The sequence below is a fragment of the Brassica napus genome, chromosome C2 (assembly GCF_020379485.1).
Source record: "Brassica napus cultivar Da-Ae chromosome C2, Da-Ae, whole genome shotgun sequence".
NCBI lineage: Eukaryota > Viridiplantae > Streptophyta > Magnoliopsida > Brassicales > Brassicaceae > Brassica > Brassica napus.
Genome location: NC_063445.1, coordinates 7,836,629 through 7,854,251, shown reverse-complemented (window position 1 = coordinate 7,854,251; position 17,623 = coordinate 7,836,629). Strand labels below are relative to the sequence as shown.

Genomic DNA, 17,623 nt, shown 5'->3' with positions numbered 1-17,623 from the left:
TTTATAAACTTGAAAAGAACAACATATATATATAGAGAATTTTTTTGAAGGAACATATATATATATAATTAGTAGTTTGGGTGGATTTATTTTCTCATAATCAGACTGTTTTGAATTTTCTTAAACTAATTTTACAACCACCTGTAAACCTGTAAAGTTGATAGTTGATTTTGAATACTACATCACTTTAAACAATTGCTTAGAAAAGTCATGTAAATTGACTTTTCTATTTATATGATCATCTTTATCTCATATTATTTCTGGTGTGAAATAAATTTGAATACAAATAGATTTCTTGGTTGTTGTTAGAAAACTTTGGTATACTTTGAGAATGATATGATGGAAAATTCTAAGGAATTTGCACATACGGAAATTATATACGTTCAGAATTAATTTACAAAAAATACTGCATAAACTAATGTCAAATAGAAAAGGCATTAACTACAACATTCAAATTAAAACTGATATCCTATGTGTCTGGTGTTAACAACTACCACATGGGACATCATTTTTGAGGTGTTCAACATTCTAAAACGATACCATTTGATATAATAATATATTTTAATATATAAAACTCGGAGGAAAATACTGTTAGATGGACCGACAGAGGGTTCAAATGGTTCAAAGGATGCCATTAATGGAGGCGACAACACTCGGATCCCCACTGATTCTTTCAGCTTCATGTCTCATCCCTCTAATCTCTCTCTCTCTCTCTCTCTCTCTCCATACTTTTCAGTCGAAGCTGCACCCAACCTGAGTTTTGAGCAGACCTACACACCGTTTACACCTTAAATATAATGCCCCTTAACCCCAAACTCTTCAAACACACTTCTTTCTTCTCATTTTCTCTAACCTCTCCCTTTCTCTCTCTCTCTCTCACTCTCTTAAACTTTTAGGTATGGACTTCCAGCCAAACACATCTCTACGTCTGAGCTTACCAAGTTACAAGAATCACCAACTAAACCTAGAACTTGTCCTCGAGCCTTCTTCTACGTCTTCTTCTTCTTCCACAAACTCATCATCATGTTTGGAGCAGCCTAGGGTATTCTCTTGTAACTATTGTCAAAGAAAGTTTTACAGCTCTCAAGCTTTAGGTGGCCATCAAAACGCTCATAAGCTAGAGAGAACCTTAGCCAAGAAGAGTCGAGAACTCTTTATATCCTCAACTACTGTTGATTCTGATCAACATTACCCGTTATCCGGCCGGTTTGAGATCTACGGCCGTGGCTATGAAGGATTTGTCGAAAGCGGTGGCCGGATGGACTTCTCAGGCCGTGGTGTGCCGGTGAGTGGTCTTGATCAGGATCAGGATCAGGAGATGAGTCACCTTGACTTGTCGTTAAGGCTCTAAAATAGTCTTTATTTTGTTAGAAATATAATCATCTCAAATGTGAATCCTGAATTAAATGTTTTTCAATAAGTCTATTTCTTACCAGTCATGTTTTTAATGTAAAATCGAGTTCACGATGATAGTTTTAAATTTCGAATCAAAATTTAGTTTTGAAAGATGGTATCTATGTTTTTGTTTTATTGTTTTCCTCTTTTTACAAAAAATGAAAGAAAGTATATTTGGATCTAGTTAAAAGAAGTTAAAAATGAAGGAATGGTTATTTTAGTTATGCATAGTATGAGCACATATACTACTGCATTATAAAATGGATGAATGTCGCGTATATATCATACATTATTGATCAGTATAATATCAATGTGCCCCGACAAGGAGACATCTGCTGCGGAACTATACTTAGTTAAGTAAATTTCTATATACTTATATAACATTTATCCACATATGGTATCAATAAACACATACATACACCCGTATTTTCACTAATATTACTTCTCCTTGAGATAATTACGTCATCCAGTAATCAGCTTTATCTTATTTTCTTTTCTCATTAATTAATATATTACCTAGGATAAAGACCTGCGTCTTGCGCTGGGTAAATTTATATGAAAATTATTTAAGAAATATCGTATGAAAAAAAATTTTATATTATTGATCGAATAAATATATTTGGCCCTTAAACAATTTTTTAAAAACGTTTTTTGTTAATTACATAATTTGTTTACTAATGAACTGATCCCATTTTTAAAAATATTTTAGGACAAAAAATTATTTATCGCATAAAAACCTAACGTTTAGGTCGAAAAATCTCATGCCTACTATTTGGTTACAATGAAACTATGTCATCTCGGTTTTATATCATGATTCAAGAATTTAAAAGTTAATTATGATTATGAGAAGTTTACGTTCACGTGTCAATCCTATCTGTCTTCGATATTTTTCTCCTTTTTGTGTCATTTTGGTTATTTCTCGATATAAATATTGATTTTTGAATTTATTCTCATTTCTTTCTTTTATTTTGGCATGAGATTTAGAAAATATTTAAGATTCAAAATTATTAAAGAGATACATACTTAGGTTAAGATCTGCGCCTTGTGCAAAATAAATACTTATTTTATATTTTTCTGCATAATATAAAATAATAAAATAATTATTATATATTAAATAACTAATAAATCAGTTAGTATTATGTAATAAATTGGCTTGCACATATAAATCAAATGACCGCTCTTGTTTATTCGCAACCATTTTAGAATAAATAAATAAAAAAAAATCAATCTTATCTATCGTATATGATACATAATTAAATTTAAACGATATGAAGTATATATATATTAACATAAACACCTATTAAAAATAAAATTATTTATTTATATGATTTTATTATCATTGTATCTTACTATAGAAAAAATTTTAAACATTCACCACAAAAGTTTATGTGAGACTTTTAACAGTTTTAGTAATTTATACTCGTTTTGAAAAATTCAAAATACAACATATACAAAAAAATCTAAATTTTAATATATGATTAATGTAATTGTGTAATTTATTTTAATAGAAAATAATTAAACAAAAATGATAGAAAGCATACAGATTATTAGCAAATATTCATTATTTAAAATCATTAATTACTATATATATCATAATCACATTAAGTAATTCCGTATGTTTTATTTAAGGAAATAATATATAATAAATAGCCACCTTGCTTTAGTTAATATCATATGATATCATATCGTTGGTATTAAATGTTTCTAGTGAGATATAAAAATCGAATTGGACCAACATGTTTTTCAATTTCAATGTGAGGCTGACACGTATGATTAATTAACTACCTAATTGATTGACACATAAACAATGAGTCTTTTTTTAATTATTACAAAATTGAGGTTACATTTTTTCAAATGTTCCTCAATTAATTTATAAGGGATGAATGTCTGAGGCTTTCATGATATATTCTCTCCAGGTACATTTACTACATGAGCATTTTACCATGTTTGGATTTGATATCATGTTTGATACATTCAAACTTTAAAAATAAAATGTTAGTTTTGTTAGCTCCAGGAAAGGAGCCGATTCAGTGTAAAACAGAGCATGTGCTACACGGTTGGTTCGGTATGTGAGATACCGGTTCGAAGTCGTTATTGAGAGATGACGTGGAGACATCGACTGGAAGGTCATTGCTTTGGTGATAAGCATGAAAATATCTGTTGTTAGCGTAATATTAGGAGAGGAGAATATTATGTAACAAAGTATATAACTGTGACTAGATAGATTGTCTAGGTTACGGTTTTTGGCAATTGAAAAAGCAAGTGTGAGAGGTTGTTCTACACTGTGCTTGCGTTGTAACAATTGGTGAAGCTTTGTCACCAGTTGTGTGTTGAGATAGGTTAAGGATTGGTCTGTGTCAAGTTAGGGTTGCGTTTGTAAACCAGATTAGACTGATCTTGAAGGATTGTCTAAGAGATTTTTAATATAACAAGTTGTGTTACTTGGCAAGTGTATCTGTTCTTATACATTGGTATCTGTTTGATCTTTCATTTGGTATCATAGCAGGTCACCTCTGTGGACTCAAGGAGTCTACTCACAAGTTGAGAGCGGATATCATGGAAACCATGAAAGAACTGGTTGCACTACAAAAACCGATCATGTTGGATGAGGGTAACTTTGGACACTGGAAAGCTAGGATGCGACACATCATCAGAGGCATTGATGAGGATGCTTGGACTGCTGTTGAGAAAGGATGGACCGCTCCTACCATGGTTATGGATGACAAGTCCATGGAACCCCTACCCAAGGAGAGATGGACGGACTCTGATAAAGCTGCTTCGAAGTTTAACTCAAAAGCCCTTACCACAATCTTTTCCCCTGTAGACCTTAACCAATTCACGATAATTCAAGGCTGTGAATCTGCAAAGGAAGCACGGGACACTCTGATCAACCATTTTGAGGGAAACACTAGTGTAAGACGCACAAGAATTGATCATCTAGCATCAAAGTTTGAGAATCAACACATGGAAGATGATGAATCAATTGGAAGCTTCATATCGAAAAATCAGCTCCATATCTAATGAAGCCCCTGTTCTTGGTAAGAAGTACAATGAGAAAAAAACTTGTAAAGAAACTACTGAGATGTCTTCCTCCTCGATTTGAAGCTTATAAAGTTGTTCTGAAGATTGATGTTAACACTGACGAGATGAAATTCGATCAACTGGCGGGTATCCTGAAGGTCCATGACCTTGAACGTGTGGAAGAGAGTCCTAAAGGTCAGAAAGGAATTGCCTTCGCAGCAGATACTCAAGAAGTTGACCGAGTCAAGCGATGAGGACAACATGGTTCTTATGGAAAAGAATTTCAACAAGATGATCAAGAGGGTTGAAAAAGGTCAGAGCCGGTCAAGCAACATATTCCAGAACAGAGACAGTGATTGATCTTCAAACCAGAATGCAAGGAATGACTCAGGACGAGGAAATCACAGGAAGGACCTGTAATGTCACGAATGTGAAGGCCACGGACACTTTCGGAATGAATGTCCTCTGACAAAGCAAAAAGAGCTAAAATGCATTGAATGCAAAGGTTATGGTCACACCCGAAGTGAGTGTCCTAACAACCTCAAGAAGGACAAGTCTCTTATCTGCTTCAGTGACACCGAGTCTGAGAGTGACGAGGACAACGAGGAATTGCTCATGAACTTTGTAGCATTAGTCAGTAAGGATGACAAACCAGACATCATATCAAGTTCAGATTCAGAGTCAGAAACAAAACAAGACGTAGAGGAGTGTGCTGCAGACATTAAATCGGAATATCGAACCCTCTTTGATAAGTTCACTGAACTCAGTCTGGAGAATCTACAACTGATCAAAGACAGAGCCTTGTTGAAGGCTCAAGTGAACATACTAGAGTTGGAACAACCTGAAACAAAGGTCGAACAGAATCCAGCTGCTCTCACTAATAAGGAGAAGGAAGATCGGTTAGTTCTAGAAAAAACTATCTCCGATCAAGCTTATAATCTGAAGAACTTGGAAACTAGATATGATCAAACTAAACACTTACTAAGTGAGGAATTGGAGAAGAGTCGGTTGCGGCAACGGGAACTCAGTGATAACTACAAGAAGTTGAGAATGCTCAACACTGGCTCCAACACCCTGGATCACATTTTGTCTCAAGGACAGTCTCATGCAATCAACCGAGGTCTTGGATATCTAGGTTCAACATCACAGACCAATGACTCTACGTAAGGCATTAAATCTGTGAAGAGTACTCAACTCCTTACACCAACTTATCTCCAGGAAGTCACACCACCTAATACTGATGTGAGAGTTCGAGCTCAGAGACAGATCACAACTCGAAAGAATGGATGTTTTTTCTGCTGTAAACATGGACACAAGGTTACTAATTGCTACTTTCGTAGGAATCAACATCGGCGTGCATGGACGATGAATCAAAGCTTCTTTGAACCAAGCAAAGTGGGATGTGTATGGATAGTGAAGTCTGATCTCTACCCAAACTACGGTAACAGAGTTTTACCTCAGATGAAAACGGAAGGAGAGACTGCTGAATCTCCAGTCATTTCCCAAAGGGAAGGCAAAGCTATCATGTGCAACCTTGCATTCGTACAAGAATGGTGCTCTTCTGATGAAGAATCAATGTCACATTCAGATTGTGATATGTCACTCTCCGGCGATGGTGACCCTATTGGAGAGCTCTCTTGTGTGTTCGACTCTAAACCAACTGTGGCAAAAGTCGTGTACACCACTACTAACAGCTCCACTCATACTGAAGTCCCCTAGTACTTTGATAGTAGATGTTCGAGGCACATGACAGGAAGCCTTAACTGGCTGGATAAAGTAGAATACATCAAAGGGGGAAAGGTCACATTTGGTGATGGTGGTTATGGGAAGATACGTGGTGTTGGAAACACAAACATAGTAGACTTACCCCAACTCATAAACGTGTTCTTTGTTGATGGGTTAAAAGCCAATCTCATAAGTGTAAGTCAACTCTGTGATGAAGGACTTCAAGTCATCTTTGACAAGAAGGAATGTCGCGCCATCGACGAAAAATGGAACTTAGTCCTATACAATTTTCGCTCAGAAAACAACTACTACATGTGGAAACCATCAAACCAGTGCATGTCAGCAAAATAGTCTCAGAGTGATCTCTGGCACAAGAAACTAGGACATATGAACACTCATGGACTATCCAGACTGGTGCGTGCAGAGGTGGTTAGAGGAGTTCCAACACTCGAAGATCCTACTGATAACGTTTGTGGTGCTTGCTGCAAAGGTAAGCAAATCAAGGTTCAACACAAACATGTATCTCAGATCAACTCTAAACGTGTATTTGAGCTTATTCATATGGACCTTATGGGTCCAATCACCCCTAACAGTGTTGCTGGAAAGCGATACATTTTTGTACTTGTTGATGATTTTTTCAGGTTCACTGGGGTTAGGTTCTTGAGAAACAAGTCAGATGCTATTGAAAGCTTTCGAATCCTTGCATTACAACTCAAACAAGAGAAATGTGGCATAGTCCAGATTCGAAGTGATCACGGAGGTGAGTTCCAGAACAAGGAGTTTGATAAATTCTGCCAGAGCCAAGGCATTCAACATCAGTACGCTGCCCCAAGAACTCCTCAGCAAAATGGAATCGTTGAGCGGAAGAACCGAACACTCCAAGAATGGCAAGAGCCATGCTAGCTGGAAACAATGTCCCTTCTGAGGGGAGGCGTTGATAAGACTCTGTTCATCCAAGAAATCGATAGTGAAGCCCAAAATCTTTGGTGTAGCGCAAGTAATTGAGTACCCTCGTTATAGCTTTCCAGTGTGTATGACCTTGATTACTTGTATATCGACTAAGTACGTTTACTGCATGCGCTAGATCTGCTCTAGTACAATTGGTCAAGTACATGAGACTTCCAATCACACGTGCATACTCGTTTTGTGAAACCGCTTCACCTGAATTCGTTGTCAAGTGCATTTGGGGATCTAACGGAGTTTTTGCCGTACTCTTAGAGTAATTTTTAGATCTCTCTAATATTGTTTCAGCATAATGAGATTGGGTTAAGATAACTCCGCTTGAATTTCTTGTGACTTTAACCCCGAGAATTACATCTACTAATCCCAAGTCTTTCATCTCAAATGTCCATTTGAGCATGTTCTTTGTTTGATTGATAATGTCTTTATTGCTTCCAATAATGAGCATATCATCTACATATAGACATAGCAAAACATACGCATTTTTGGTAGTTTTGTAGTATATGCATTTGTCACATTCATTTATTTTGAAACCATTTGACATCATTGTATTGTCAAATTTTTCGTGCCATTGTTTAGGAGCTTGTTTAAGCCCATAAAGTGACTTTACAAGTCGACATACTTTGTCTTCCTGTCCGGGAATAACAAAACCTTCAGGTTGTTTCATGTAAATTTCCTCTTTTAAATCACCATTTAGAAAAGCAGTTTTTACATCCATTTGATGGATTTCTAGGTCTCTTAAGGCTGCGATTGCTATCATCAGTCTTATTGATGTTATTCTCGTCACTGGAGAATATGTATCAAAATAGTCAAGGCCTTCCTTTTGTCGGAATCCTTGAACTACAAGCCTAGACTTGTATTTTCCACCAGGTTTTCGTGTCATTATTCATTTATTCCCTAATGCTTTGCAGCCAGGTGGTAAATCCGTTATGTAATAAGTATAATTTTGCATGATCGAATCAAATTCACTCCTGACCGCTTCGTTCCAGAATGGAGCTTCTGGTGAAGCCATGGCTTCTGCCAAAGTTTTTGGAACATTTTGTACTAAAAAATGCCATTAGGAAATCTTCTCCAAAAGATTTTTCTTTTCGATCTCTTTTGCTCCTTCGAGGTTCATCTTTTTCTTCATTTTCTGAAATATCATTTATAGAAATCTCGACGTTTGTCTCAGTTTCTGAGTTTTTGTCATTGTCTCTTTCTTCTCGAGTTCGTTTTGAACCTTGTTTTTCCTTATATGGAAAAATATTTTCGAAGAAAGATGCATTTCTTGATTCCATGACTGTATTTTCATGAATGTCTGATATTTCAGATTTATGTACCAGAAATCGATAAGCATTACTATTATGTGCATATCCGATGAAGATGCAATCCACTGTTTTAGGTCCAATAGTGACCTTCTTTGGTGGCGGTACTGCAACTTTTGCTAGGCACCCCCACACTTTGAGGTATTTATACGAAGGTAAATTACCTTTCCATAATTCATATGGAGTTTTGCCAGTTACTTTGTGTGGAATTTTGTTGAGGATATAATTAGTGGTAAGCAATGCTTCCCCCCCCCCACATGTTCTGGGGTAACCCAGATTCCTGCAACATTGCATTCATCATCTCTTTTAGAGTTCGATTTTTGCGTTCAGCAACTCCATTAGATTCTGGTGAGTAAGGAGCTGTAGTTTGATGGATTATTCCATGTTCTTTACAGAATGCATTGAATGGACCATCATACTCGCCTCCTCTGTCGCTTCTAACTACTTTAATAGTTGTTTTAAGCTGATTTTCGACCTCGAGTTTAAATTCTTTAAATTTTTCTAAGGTTTCGTCTTTGCTATGTAATAAATATACATAACAATATTTTGTGCAGTCATCTATGAAGGTCACAAAGTACTTTTTACCACCTCTAGTTTGTAAGTATTTTAAATCACATAAATCTGTGTGAATTAAATCTAGAGGTTTATTAGTTCTTTCAACACGAGGTGATGGCGTTTTCGTGAGCTTAGCCTGTACGCATACTTCACATTTTTGTTTACTTGTTTTGCATTTAAGAATTAGATTTAAATTCATTAATCTTTGTATAGATTTGTAGTTTACATGGCCTAATCTTTCATGCCATATATTAAAAGACTCAACCAAATAAGCAACTGGCTCTTTCTTATTCATTGAAACTTTTGAAGCTACAACTTTCGGAGGGACTGTCATTACATTCAACTTGACAAGTCCACCCTTAACATACCCTCTTCCCAAATACATCCCATTTTTCCTAATCATGAGCTTGTCCGCCTCAAAACTTGTGGCGAATCCATTCTTGCTGAGCAAGGTTCCCGAGACCGGGTTCTTCCTCATGTCAGGCACATGCTTCACATTCGTCAGAGTGACCTCATGTCCAGATTACATCTTCAAAATCACATTGCCGCGTCCTTCAATCTTGGAGACTGCAGTGTTTCCCATCTTGAGCTTCTCCTCAGTCATGCTTTTCTGATAGGTGCTGAACATCGCCCTATCGGTGCAAATGTGGGTGGTTGCACCAGTGTCATACCACCATTCCTTGGGGTTGTTGCTTTCAACCATGTTGGCTTCAGTCACCACAGCAACGAGATCCTCCTCTGTGAGATTTGCCTGAGCCTTCTCATCCTTGATCTTTTTGAGACACTCAACATACTTGTGCCCCACTTTGTGGCAGTAGTGACATTTCCCCCTGAACTTCTCCACATTCGCATTCGCATTGATTTCAATGCCTTTGTTCTTGAAGTTTTTTCCAGAAGCCTTCAGGGCTGCAGCAGTTTTGGAAGGCTTGGCAGGAGAATGGGCGTGGGCCTTTCCTTTGCCTTTGTGCTCAGCCATGTTGACACTGTGCTCCTTAGCAGTGACCTTGTCAGCAATTCGGTTTCTGGATTCCATCTGAAGCCTCATGATGAGCTCCTCGAGCCCCATCTTCTTCTTCTTGTGCTTCAAGTAGTTCTTGAAATCCGCATAGCTTGGAGGAAGCTTTTCAATGAAGCTGAGAGTTGTGAATGTCTCGCAGATGGACATTCCTTCAGCAGCGATTTCATGGCAAATGAGCTGAAGCGCTTCCACCTGATCCATGATGGGTTTTGAATCCACCATTTTGAAGTCGTGGAACTTTGAGACCACATACTTCTGACAGCCAGCGTCCTCACCTCTGTACTTCTTGTCCAGTGATCTCCATAGCTCATTCGCCGTGGGGATCTCACAGTAGACACGGTACAATGGGTCAATGAGACGATCCAAAATGTAACCTTTGCAGATGAAGTCGGAATGCACCCATATGTCAACAGTTGCAAGACTGTGAACATCATCAATCCCGTACGGAATAAGGGGCTTGTCCTCCTGGATGATTTTATCCAGTTTCATCGTTGTCAGGAAGAACATCATCTTCTTCTGCCACGTTTTGAAGCCTTTGCCATCAAACTTGTCTGGCATCAGCCCTTGAGTGAACAAGCTAGGTACAGCCGGAGGGGTTTGAACTGCCACCGGACCACTTGCAGTTGCTGATACTGAACCCGTCTGATAAAGACCAGCACCGAATAGGCTACGGTGAGTGGTTTCATCAGCAACATTTCCCGCAGGGAGGATAGTGCTCGTTGTTGCTGCAGCGGTTGTCACGCCAGTTGCATCAGTTGCTGCAGCGTTGAGTGGAGTCTGAATGACATCCGTGGTGTCAATGGGGGTGTTGTTATCGTTTGTCATTTTTCTGTAGAGAAAACATGAAAAACGGATTAGTACTCCATTCAACAAATAATATATTATTTTAAGGAAAATAATAGTCTAAAATCGATGTTCATTTTTGGTGTTTGAACCAAATTATATCGATATAAGTCTTGAGAAAACGTTTTGCAAGCTCGCTTAGAAGCGTTCGCAGAAACCATTTTTATAGACTTAGAATGTTTCACAAACCCACTTAGAAACCATTATCAAAAAACATTTTGCGAAAAATGCTACAAAGCAATCCGCAAAGCGTAATGAAATAAACAATAAACGTTTCGCGGAAGTGCTAAAAAGCAAATCGCAAACACGTTACGAAATAAGAACAATAAATAACTCCGTTTGAGTTAAGATTGTTGAAGCCAGAAAACCGGACTGACATAAACGATAAATAAAAAGCGATGTTAAGGAAATAGACGAATGTAAAGGGCGAATACAAGAACGATAAGAAATCGTATTCGCAAAGAGACATGGAGTCGAGATATGATCTCTTTCCTTAACTCAAAATATTCACTCCGTTAGTGAGACGGGACTGTACGAATATAGAGTCCCAGGATACAACCATGGCAGACGAATCACGCCTCACTCGTGATCGCCCTATCGAACTATAAACTCTACGAAACACTCTCGTAGTTAAGACTTACGATAAGGGATTTTCGCTGTTGGTTTGATGTGTAAAACGTTAGAGAAATGAGAAGAGAGACGAGTTGTATTTAAAGAGATGGACGAGGAGCGACTTCCCGTAACTGTTGCATAACGTGCGCTCGTTAGTGGGGATTTGGCAAAGATCTCGGGAAGTTCAAGTTACAAACTTATTCCCCAAGACTCGCTATCTCTCTTATCTCGTTTAAATATTTCGAGAGGATAAACATCATGACGTTTTTATTTTCTAGACAAACTGCTTGTCGTTTCAAAATAAAATGCATGTTGTTTTATGAGATTTTAAATGGCAAAATGTTGAGCTTAACTTGGTCCAAACAGAATATTTTTATCGGGCCGGAGGCCCTCCACCAAGACCCAAAACCCAAGCCCAAGCCCAAGCCCACGCCCACGCCCACGCCGAGCCGAGCCGAGCCGGCCGGACGGCGGCGGCGGCGCGCGCGTGGGTAGCCTTCCTCTCTCTCCAAGCTGTTTAACACATGATATCAAGTGACCATATATAAACACCTCATTTCCTCTTGTTCCCACCGATGTGGGACAAGTATCTTCTTCTCATTATTATTGTTTTTGGGCTGTTGAACACACATGCCCATGTCATTTATTTTTCACAATTTCCATTAAAGCCCAATGGCTATAAATGGATCCAACAATCCCCCCCCCCCCCCACATGAATAGAAATGACTCTTCTAAACATATGCAGACTAAATGCAGACTCGATAGACTCTAAAAACTATACTTATTCTAATCCTTACTAGACTGGACAGACTTATCGAGAGTGTTTGCGAAAAATTCACTGTGTTTGAATTGGTGGCATTTTTAAGCCTTGAACCACTCATAGTTAATATCTGTCGGGTTTACTTTACCAGAAGGTGAACATGATGTCTTGAACCAACCGGTGTTTTATGTAAACCGAGACAACATGCATAACGCAGCTTCATTTTCTCGTAGAACTTAGTTCTCTATTGTGTTCATTGTGGCCCTGAACTATTCCTGGTTTTCATGAGTGAACTTAGAGAATATAGTCTTGCATTCATTCTCCTAGAAACGACCCCATTTCACACTCATTAGGTGATTGACCATGAAAAGTATTGAGTAGTACTCCGCTTAGAAGCTATGGAATCATTAAAAGCTTATGCTTATCCTTTACACATGTGTTAGCACTTTTCTCATCTTAGGAGCTGGGAAGAGACTACTTTGTCTCAAGTGCTTTGGTTAGATTATGCTTGATTTTGTTTTCCCTTTGAACCTACGTCTTGGGATCTCCAGTCATGATAGATAGGGTTGCAATCAAGCATCCTCATTCGTTATAGGCTTTAAACCTATTCCTTTTGATGATTTAGCAACAACATCTCGTGGCAAATCTTTAGTAAATGGATCCGCTAGGTTGTCAGCCGATTTGATGTAGTCTATTGTGATTACACCAGTTGAGATAAGTTGTCTAATGGTTTTATGTCGTCTTCTGATGTGACGAGATTTACCATTGTAGAGATTATTCTGAGCCCAAGCTATTGCTGATCGACTATCACAATGTATGCGTATGGCTGGCACAAGTTTCTCCCACATAGGAATATCTTCCAAAAAACTTCTAAGCCATTCAGCTTCTTCTGCTGCTTTGTCTAAGGCTATGAACTCAGATTCCATGGTAGATCTGGCTAACACTGTTTGTTTGGTAGATTTCTATGATATTGCTGCTCCTCCTAGTGTAAAGACATATCCGCTCGTGGATTTTGAGTTTTTGGAATTTGATATCCAGTTAGCATCACTGTATCCTTCTAAAACTGCTGGTTCTTTACCATAGTGAAGCCCAAAATCTTTGGTGTAGCGCAAGTAATTGAGTACCCTCGTTATAGCTTTCCAGTGTGTATGACCTGGATTACTTGTATATCGACTAAGTACGTTTACTGCATGCGCTAGATCTGCTCTAGTACAATTGGTCAAGTACATGAGACTTCCAATCACACGTGCATACTCGTTTTGTGAAACCGCTTCACCTGAATTCTTTGTCAAGTGCATTTGGGGATCTAACGGAGTTTTTGCCGTACTCTTAGAGTAATTTTTAAATCTCTCTAATATTGTTTCAGCATAATGAGATTGAGTTAAGATAACTCCGTTTGAATTTCTTGTGACTTTAACCCCGAGAATTACATCTACTAATCCCAAGTCTTTCATCTCAAATATCCCTTTGAGCATGTTCTTTGTTTGATTGATAATGTCTTTATTGCTTCCAATAATGAGCATATCATCTACATATAGACATAGCAAAACATACGCATTTTTGGTAGTTTTGTAGTATATGCATTTGTCACATTCATTTATTTTGAAACCATTTGACATCATCGTATTGTCAAATTTTTTGTGCCATTGTTTAGGAGCTTGTTTAAGCCCATAAAGTGACTTTACAAGTCGACATACTTTGTCTTCCTGTCCGGGAATAACAAAACCTTCAGGTTGTTTCATGTAAATTTCCTCTTCTAAATCACCATTTAGAAAAGCAGTTTTTACATCCATTTGATGGATTTCTAGGTCTCTTAAGGCTGCGATTGCTATCATCAGTCTTATTGATGTTATTCTCGTCACTGGAGAATATGTATCAAAATAGTCAAGGCCTTCCTTTTGTCGGAATCCTTGAGCTTAAAAATGCCACCAATTCAAACACAATGAATTTTTCGCAAACACTCTCGATAAGTCTGTCCAGTCTAGTAAGGATTATAATAAGTATAGTTTTTAGAGTCTATCGAGTCTGCATTTAGTTTGCATATGTTTAGAAGAGTCATTTCTATTCATGTGGAGGATTGTTGGATCCATTTATAGTCATTGGGCTTTGATGGAAATTGTGAAAAATAAATGACATGGGCATGTGTGTTCAACAGCCCAAAAACAATAATAATGAGAAGAAGATACTTATCCCACATCGGTGGGAACAAGAGGAAATGAGGTGTTTATATATGGTCACTTGATATCATGTGTTAAACAGCTTGGAGAGAGAGGAAGGCTACCCACGCGCGCGCCGCCGCCGCCGGCCGGCCGGCTCGGCTCGGCGTGGGCGTGATCATGGGCTTGGGCGTGGGCGTGGGCGTGGGCTTGGGCTTGGGCTTGAGCTTGGGCTTGGGCTTGGGCTTGGATCTTGGGTCTTGGGTCTTGGTGGAGGGCCTCCGGCCCGATAAAAATATTCTTTTTGGACCAAGTTAAGCTCAACATTTTGCCATTTAAAATCTCAAAAAATAACATGCATTTTATTTTGAAATGACAAGCAGTTTGTCTAGAAAATAAAAACGTCATGATGTTTATCCTCTCGAAATATTTAAACGAGATAAGAGAGATAGCGAGTCTTGGGGAATAAGTTCGTAACTTGAACTTCCCGAGATCTTTGCCAAATCCACACTAACGAGCGCACGTTATGCAACAGTTACGGGAAGTCGCTCCTCGTCCATCTCTTTAAATACAACTCGTCTCTCTTCTCATTTCTCTAACGTTTTACACATCAAACCAACAGAGAAAATCCCTTAGCGTAAGTCTTAACTACGAGAGTGTTTCGTAGAGTTTATAGTTCGATAGGGCGATCACGAGTGAGGTGTGATTCGTCTGCCATGGTTGTATCCTGGGACTCTATATTCGTACAGTCCCGTCTCACTAACGGAGCGAATATTTTGAGTTAAGGAAAGAGATCATATCTCGACTCCATGTCTCTTTGCGAATACGATTTCTTATCGTTCTTGTATTCGCCTTTTACATTCGTCTATTTCCTTAACATCGCTTTTTATTTTATCGTTTATGTCAGTCTGGTTTTCCGGCTTCAACACTTAGAAAGGAAGAAACTGCATCAAGTGCTTCAATTTTCATGGTAACACCACATCAGCCGAGGTTACATTCCGTGGGTAGACCTAGAGGGAACCTCTTGTAATCAGTACAATAGTTATAGATCAAATAATCATCTTGCACCCACTTCATCTGTCCCATCTGATTGGAGTTAAGTGTAGTCCACATTCACGAGTTGCTATTCGCATTACACGTAACCCAGTTCCATATTGAACTTCGACTACAGCAGTCTACGTCACTGAAACTCCTGTAGTAAGCGCTGTATGGAGCATTAGGCCAATCGGTCTTGACTCGACCACCTTGCGTCGCCCAATCATCAGCTTCCCATAGACTCGAGTATATTTTCATCGGCTGGCTCTTCGGGTAAGCAACACCGTGAGCCTCATTGTTCTTGAACACCCGGATCGGGATACCGTCCACAAGAAAGCTTTTGAGATCCCCAAAAAAAATACTGAACACAAAGTCAAGAACCGTCATGGATCAAATCAAGATTCTAGAGGCAAGACTAGCTTTGGGCACAACCAGATGAAACATTCGCTTAATCGCACAAATTTTAAAAAGCTATTATACATAGATCATATAGCCACCAAATTATCAAAACCAACATTGTGTTGAACTACATTACTTACATGATGTTGAGAGGGTTCCAAAGGACGGTGTAAGAGTGGAAATCCGTGGTGGGATTGAACCAGAGATAGAACTGCATCTCACGGTTACCTTTACCTCCTGTGAACACATTTGTATGGAGAACATAAGGTTGTCCTGTAACATTACCCAAGAACTTGAAATCGATCTCATCCCATGTCTCGCCTTTAGAGGAAAGCTGTGAAAACATTCTTAGTGTAAGATTCAAAACCGTACCACTAATGTTACAAAAAATAAGCAGTGACTGTTCCTGCTGAGTTTCCAGCGACAAGTTTCATCTTCATATCAATTTTTCCAAATAGATACTCTTTCTTCGATTGAAAACCTGAACCGGAGATTGATATCTCATGAATATTAATGAATTTTAGATTCATATTCTAGCTTAATATGATCATTTTAGATTGCATTTAGGTCTTTATGTTGCATTTGCAGACTCATTTGCATATCATAGGGGTTGGATTGCACAAATGGAAGTTTAGAGCCAAAATGTAAGGTTGTTCTTGTGTATTCAAGACTTTGTGGCTGATTTGGGAAACCATTAAAAGTCCAGGGACCAATGATGCGAATTCAGAATATTCGATTGGGCTAGATTGCAACATTAAGATGTTTGGGGTTGATTCAAGTGGATGATTCTGCAATTTACAGAGTCTTGGGCCAATCTGAAAATAAGAAGAAGCTCAGGGACCTATTTTGTAAATAACCAAGAACTCACCATTGGAGCTCACGAGCTTCACGGAGCTGTAGATCCCGACGTTTCCGACGATGGTGAGGCTTGACGCGACGACAACGAAACTCACCGGAGCAGAGTACGATCGAGACTACGAGAGCTGAGCATGACGGTTGTCGAGAAACAGAGTTGACTTGATCCCGACCGTGACGACATCGCGGAGCTTAGTGACGACATCGCAGAGCTTAGCGACGACCTCCGCGAGATGTAGCCATGGCGGAAGAGAGACGACGAGGACGAAAGCTCACGCGGGTTGAGCGACTCAGGAAGCTGTACCCGCACGCACGAAGAGAGACGAAGGCTCACGCGGGATGAGCGACTCGGGATTGCAAACCCGCACGCACGAAGAGGAAGAAGTCACGACGTCTTGACTCGGGGTGGGAGATGCGGGGAGCCGTATCCACGTGCGTGAAGATGGAGCTGCTCGACGTCCAACGCGGGTAACCAACTCGGGTTGTAGCCCGTAATTTCTACCCGAATCACGTCTTTGCCTTAGTCAAATTTTGATGTTTTTAAAGGGCTTTTTAGACTTTTTAATTGAAACAATTAAGTTTACCAAGGACATATAAATACTTTTGTAATCCCAAAGTTGGGACTTATCTTATTATCTATGAAATCAAAGATCTAATCTTGATCATTTTCTCTTGTGATTGCTTGATTATCACTAATCATGATTAGCACCAAATCATCATTGATTCTTGGGCTTATCAGGAAGAGTAGTGAGTAGTCATTTTTGGATTCATGGGTTAGGGATATTAAAGGTGATTAAGCTAGATCTAAGGTGTTTTAGTATAGATTCATCTTGTTCCTTGCTAGCAGAGTGCTTTTAATGCAATTCTAGAGTTAGCCTCTCTAAAGTTGAGTTCTAGGCATTTCACACCCGAAAGGTGTTCAATGAAATGCCTGAACCATCTCTACTATGCTTTTAACATTCTTTACCAAAGAGATTTGTTGTTA

At 38.8% G+C, this 17,623-nt stretch overlaps 2 protein-coding genes across 2 annotated transcripts; one reads left to right on the top strand and one right to left on the bottom strand.

The window, feature by feature from the left end:
* The first annotated feature begins 348 nt into the window (after window positions 1–348).
* Window positions 349–1,517, top strand: LOC106443026 (zinc finger protein 2). Its single transcript, XM_013884645.3, has one exon. The coding sequence runs from the start codon at window positions 899–901 to the stop codon at window positions 1,349–1,351; it is 453 nt and encodes a 150-aa protein (XP_013740099.1). The 5' UTR covers window positions 349–898; the 3' UTR covers window positions 1,352–1,517.
* Window positions 1,518–7,040: 5,523 nt separating this feature from the next.
* Window positions 7,041–17,288, bottom strand: LOC106417858. The gene is made up of 4 exons (XM_048748677.1): window positions 16,652–17,288; window positions 15,924–16,117; window positions 10,265–10,807; window positions 7,041–7,086 (listed from the first exon to the last, which is right to left on the bottom strand). Exons 1-4 carry the CDS (start codon window positions 16,652–16,654, stop codon window positions 7,041–7,043), a joined length of 786 nt encoding a protein of 261 aa, XP_048604634.1. The 5' UTR covers window positions 16,655–17,288.
* Window positions 17,289–17,623: the final 335 nt, after the last annotated feature.

Excerpts from the sequence above, each read along its gene's own strand:
- LOC106417858 (XM_048748677.1), bottom strand. Across the intron at positions 10,808-15,923 it reads TGGAACCCTCTCAACATCAT|AAAAATGACAAACGATAACA; the intron begins GTAAGTAATGTA and ends TTTTCTCTACAG. Across the intron at positions 7,087-10,264 it reads CTATGGAGATCACTGGACAA|AGTCTTATCAACGCCTCCCC; the intron begins GAAGTACAGAGG and ends TTGGATGAACAG.
- LOC106443026 (XM_013884645.3), top strand. The coding sequence starts at position 899 with ATGGACTTCCAGCCAAACACATCTCTACGTCTGAGCTTACCAAGTTAC.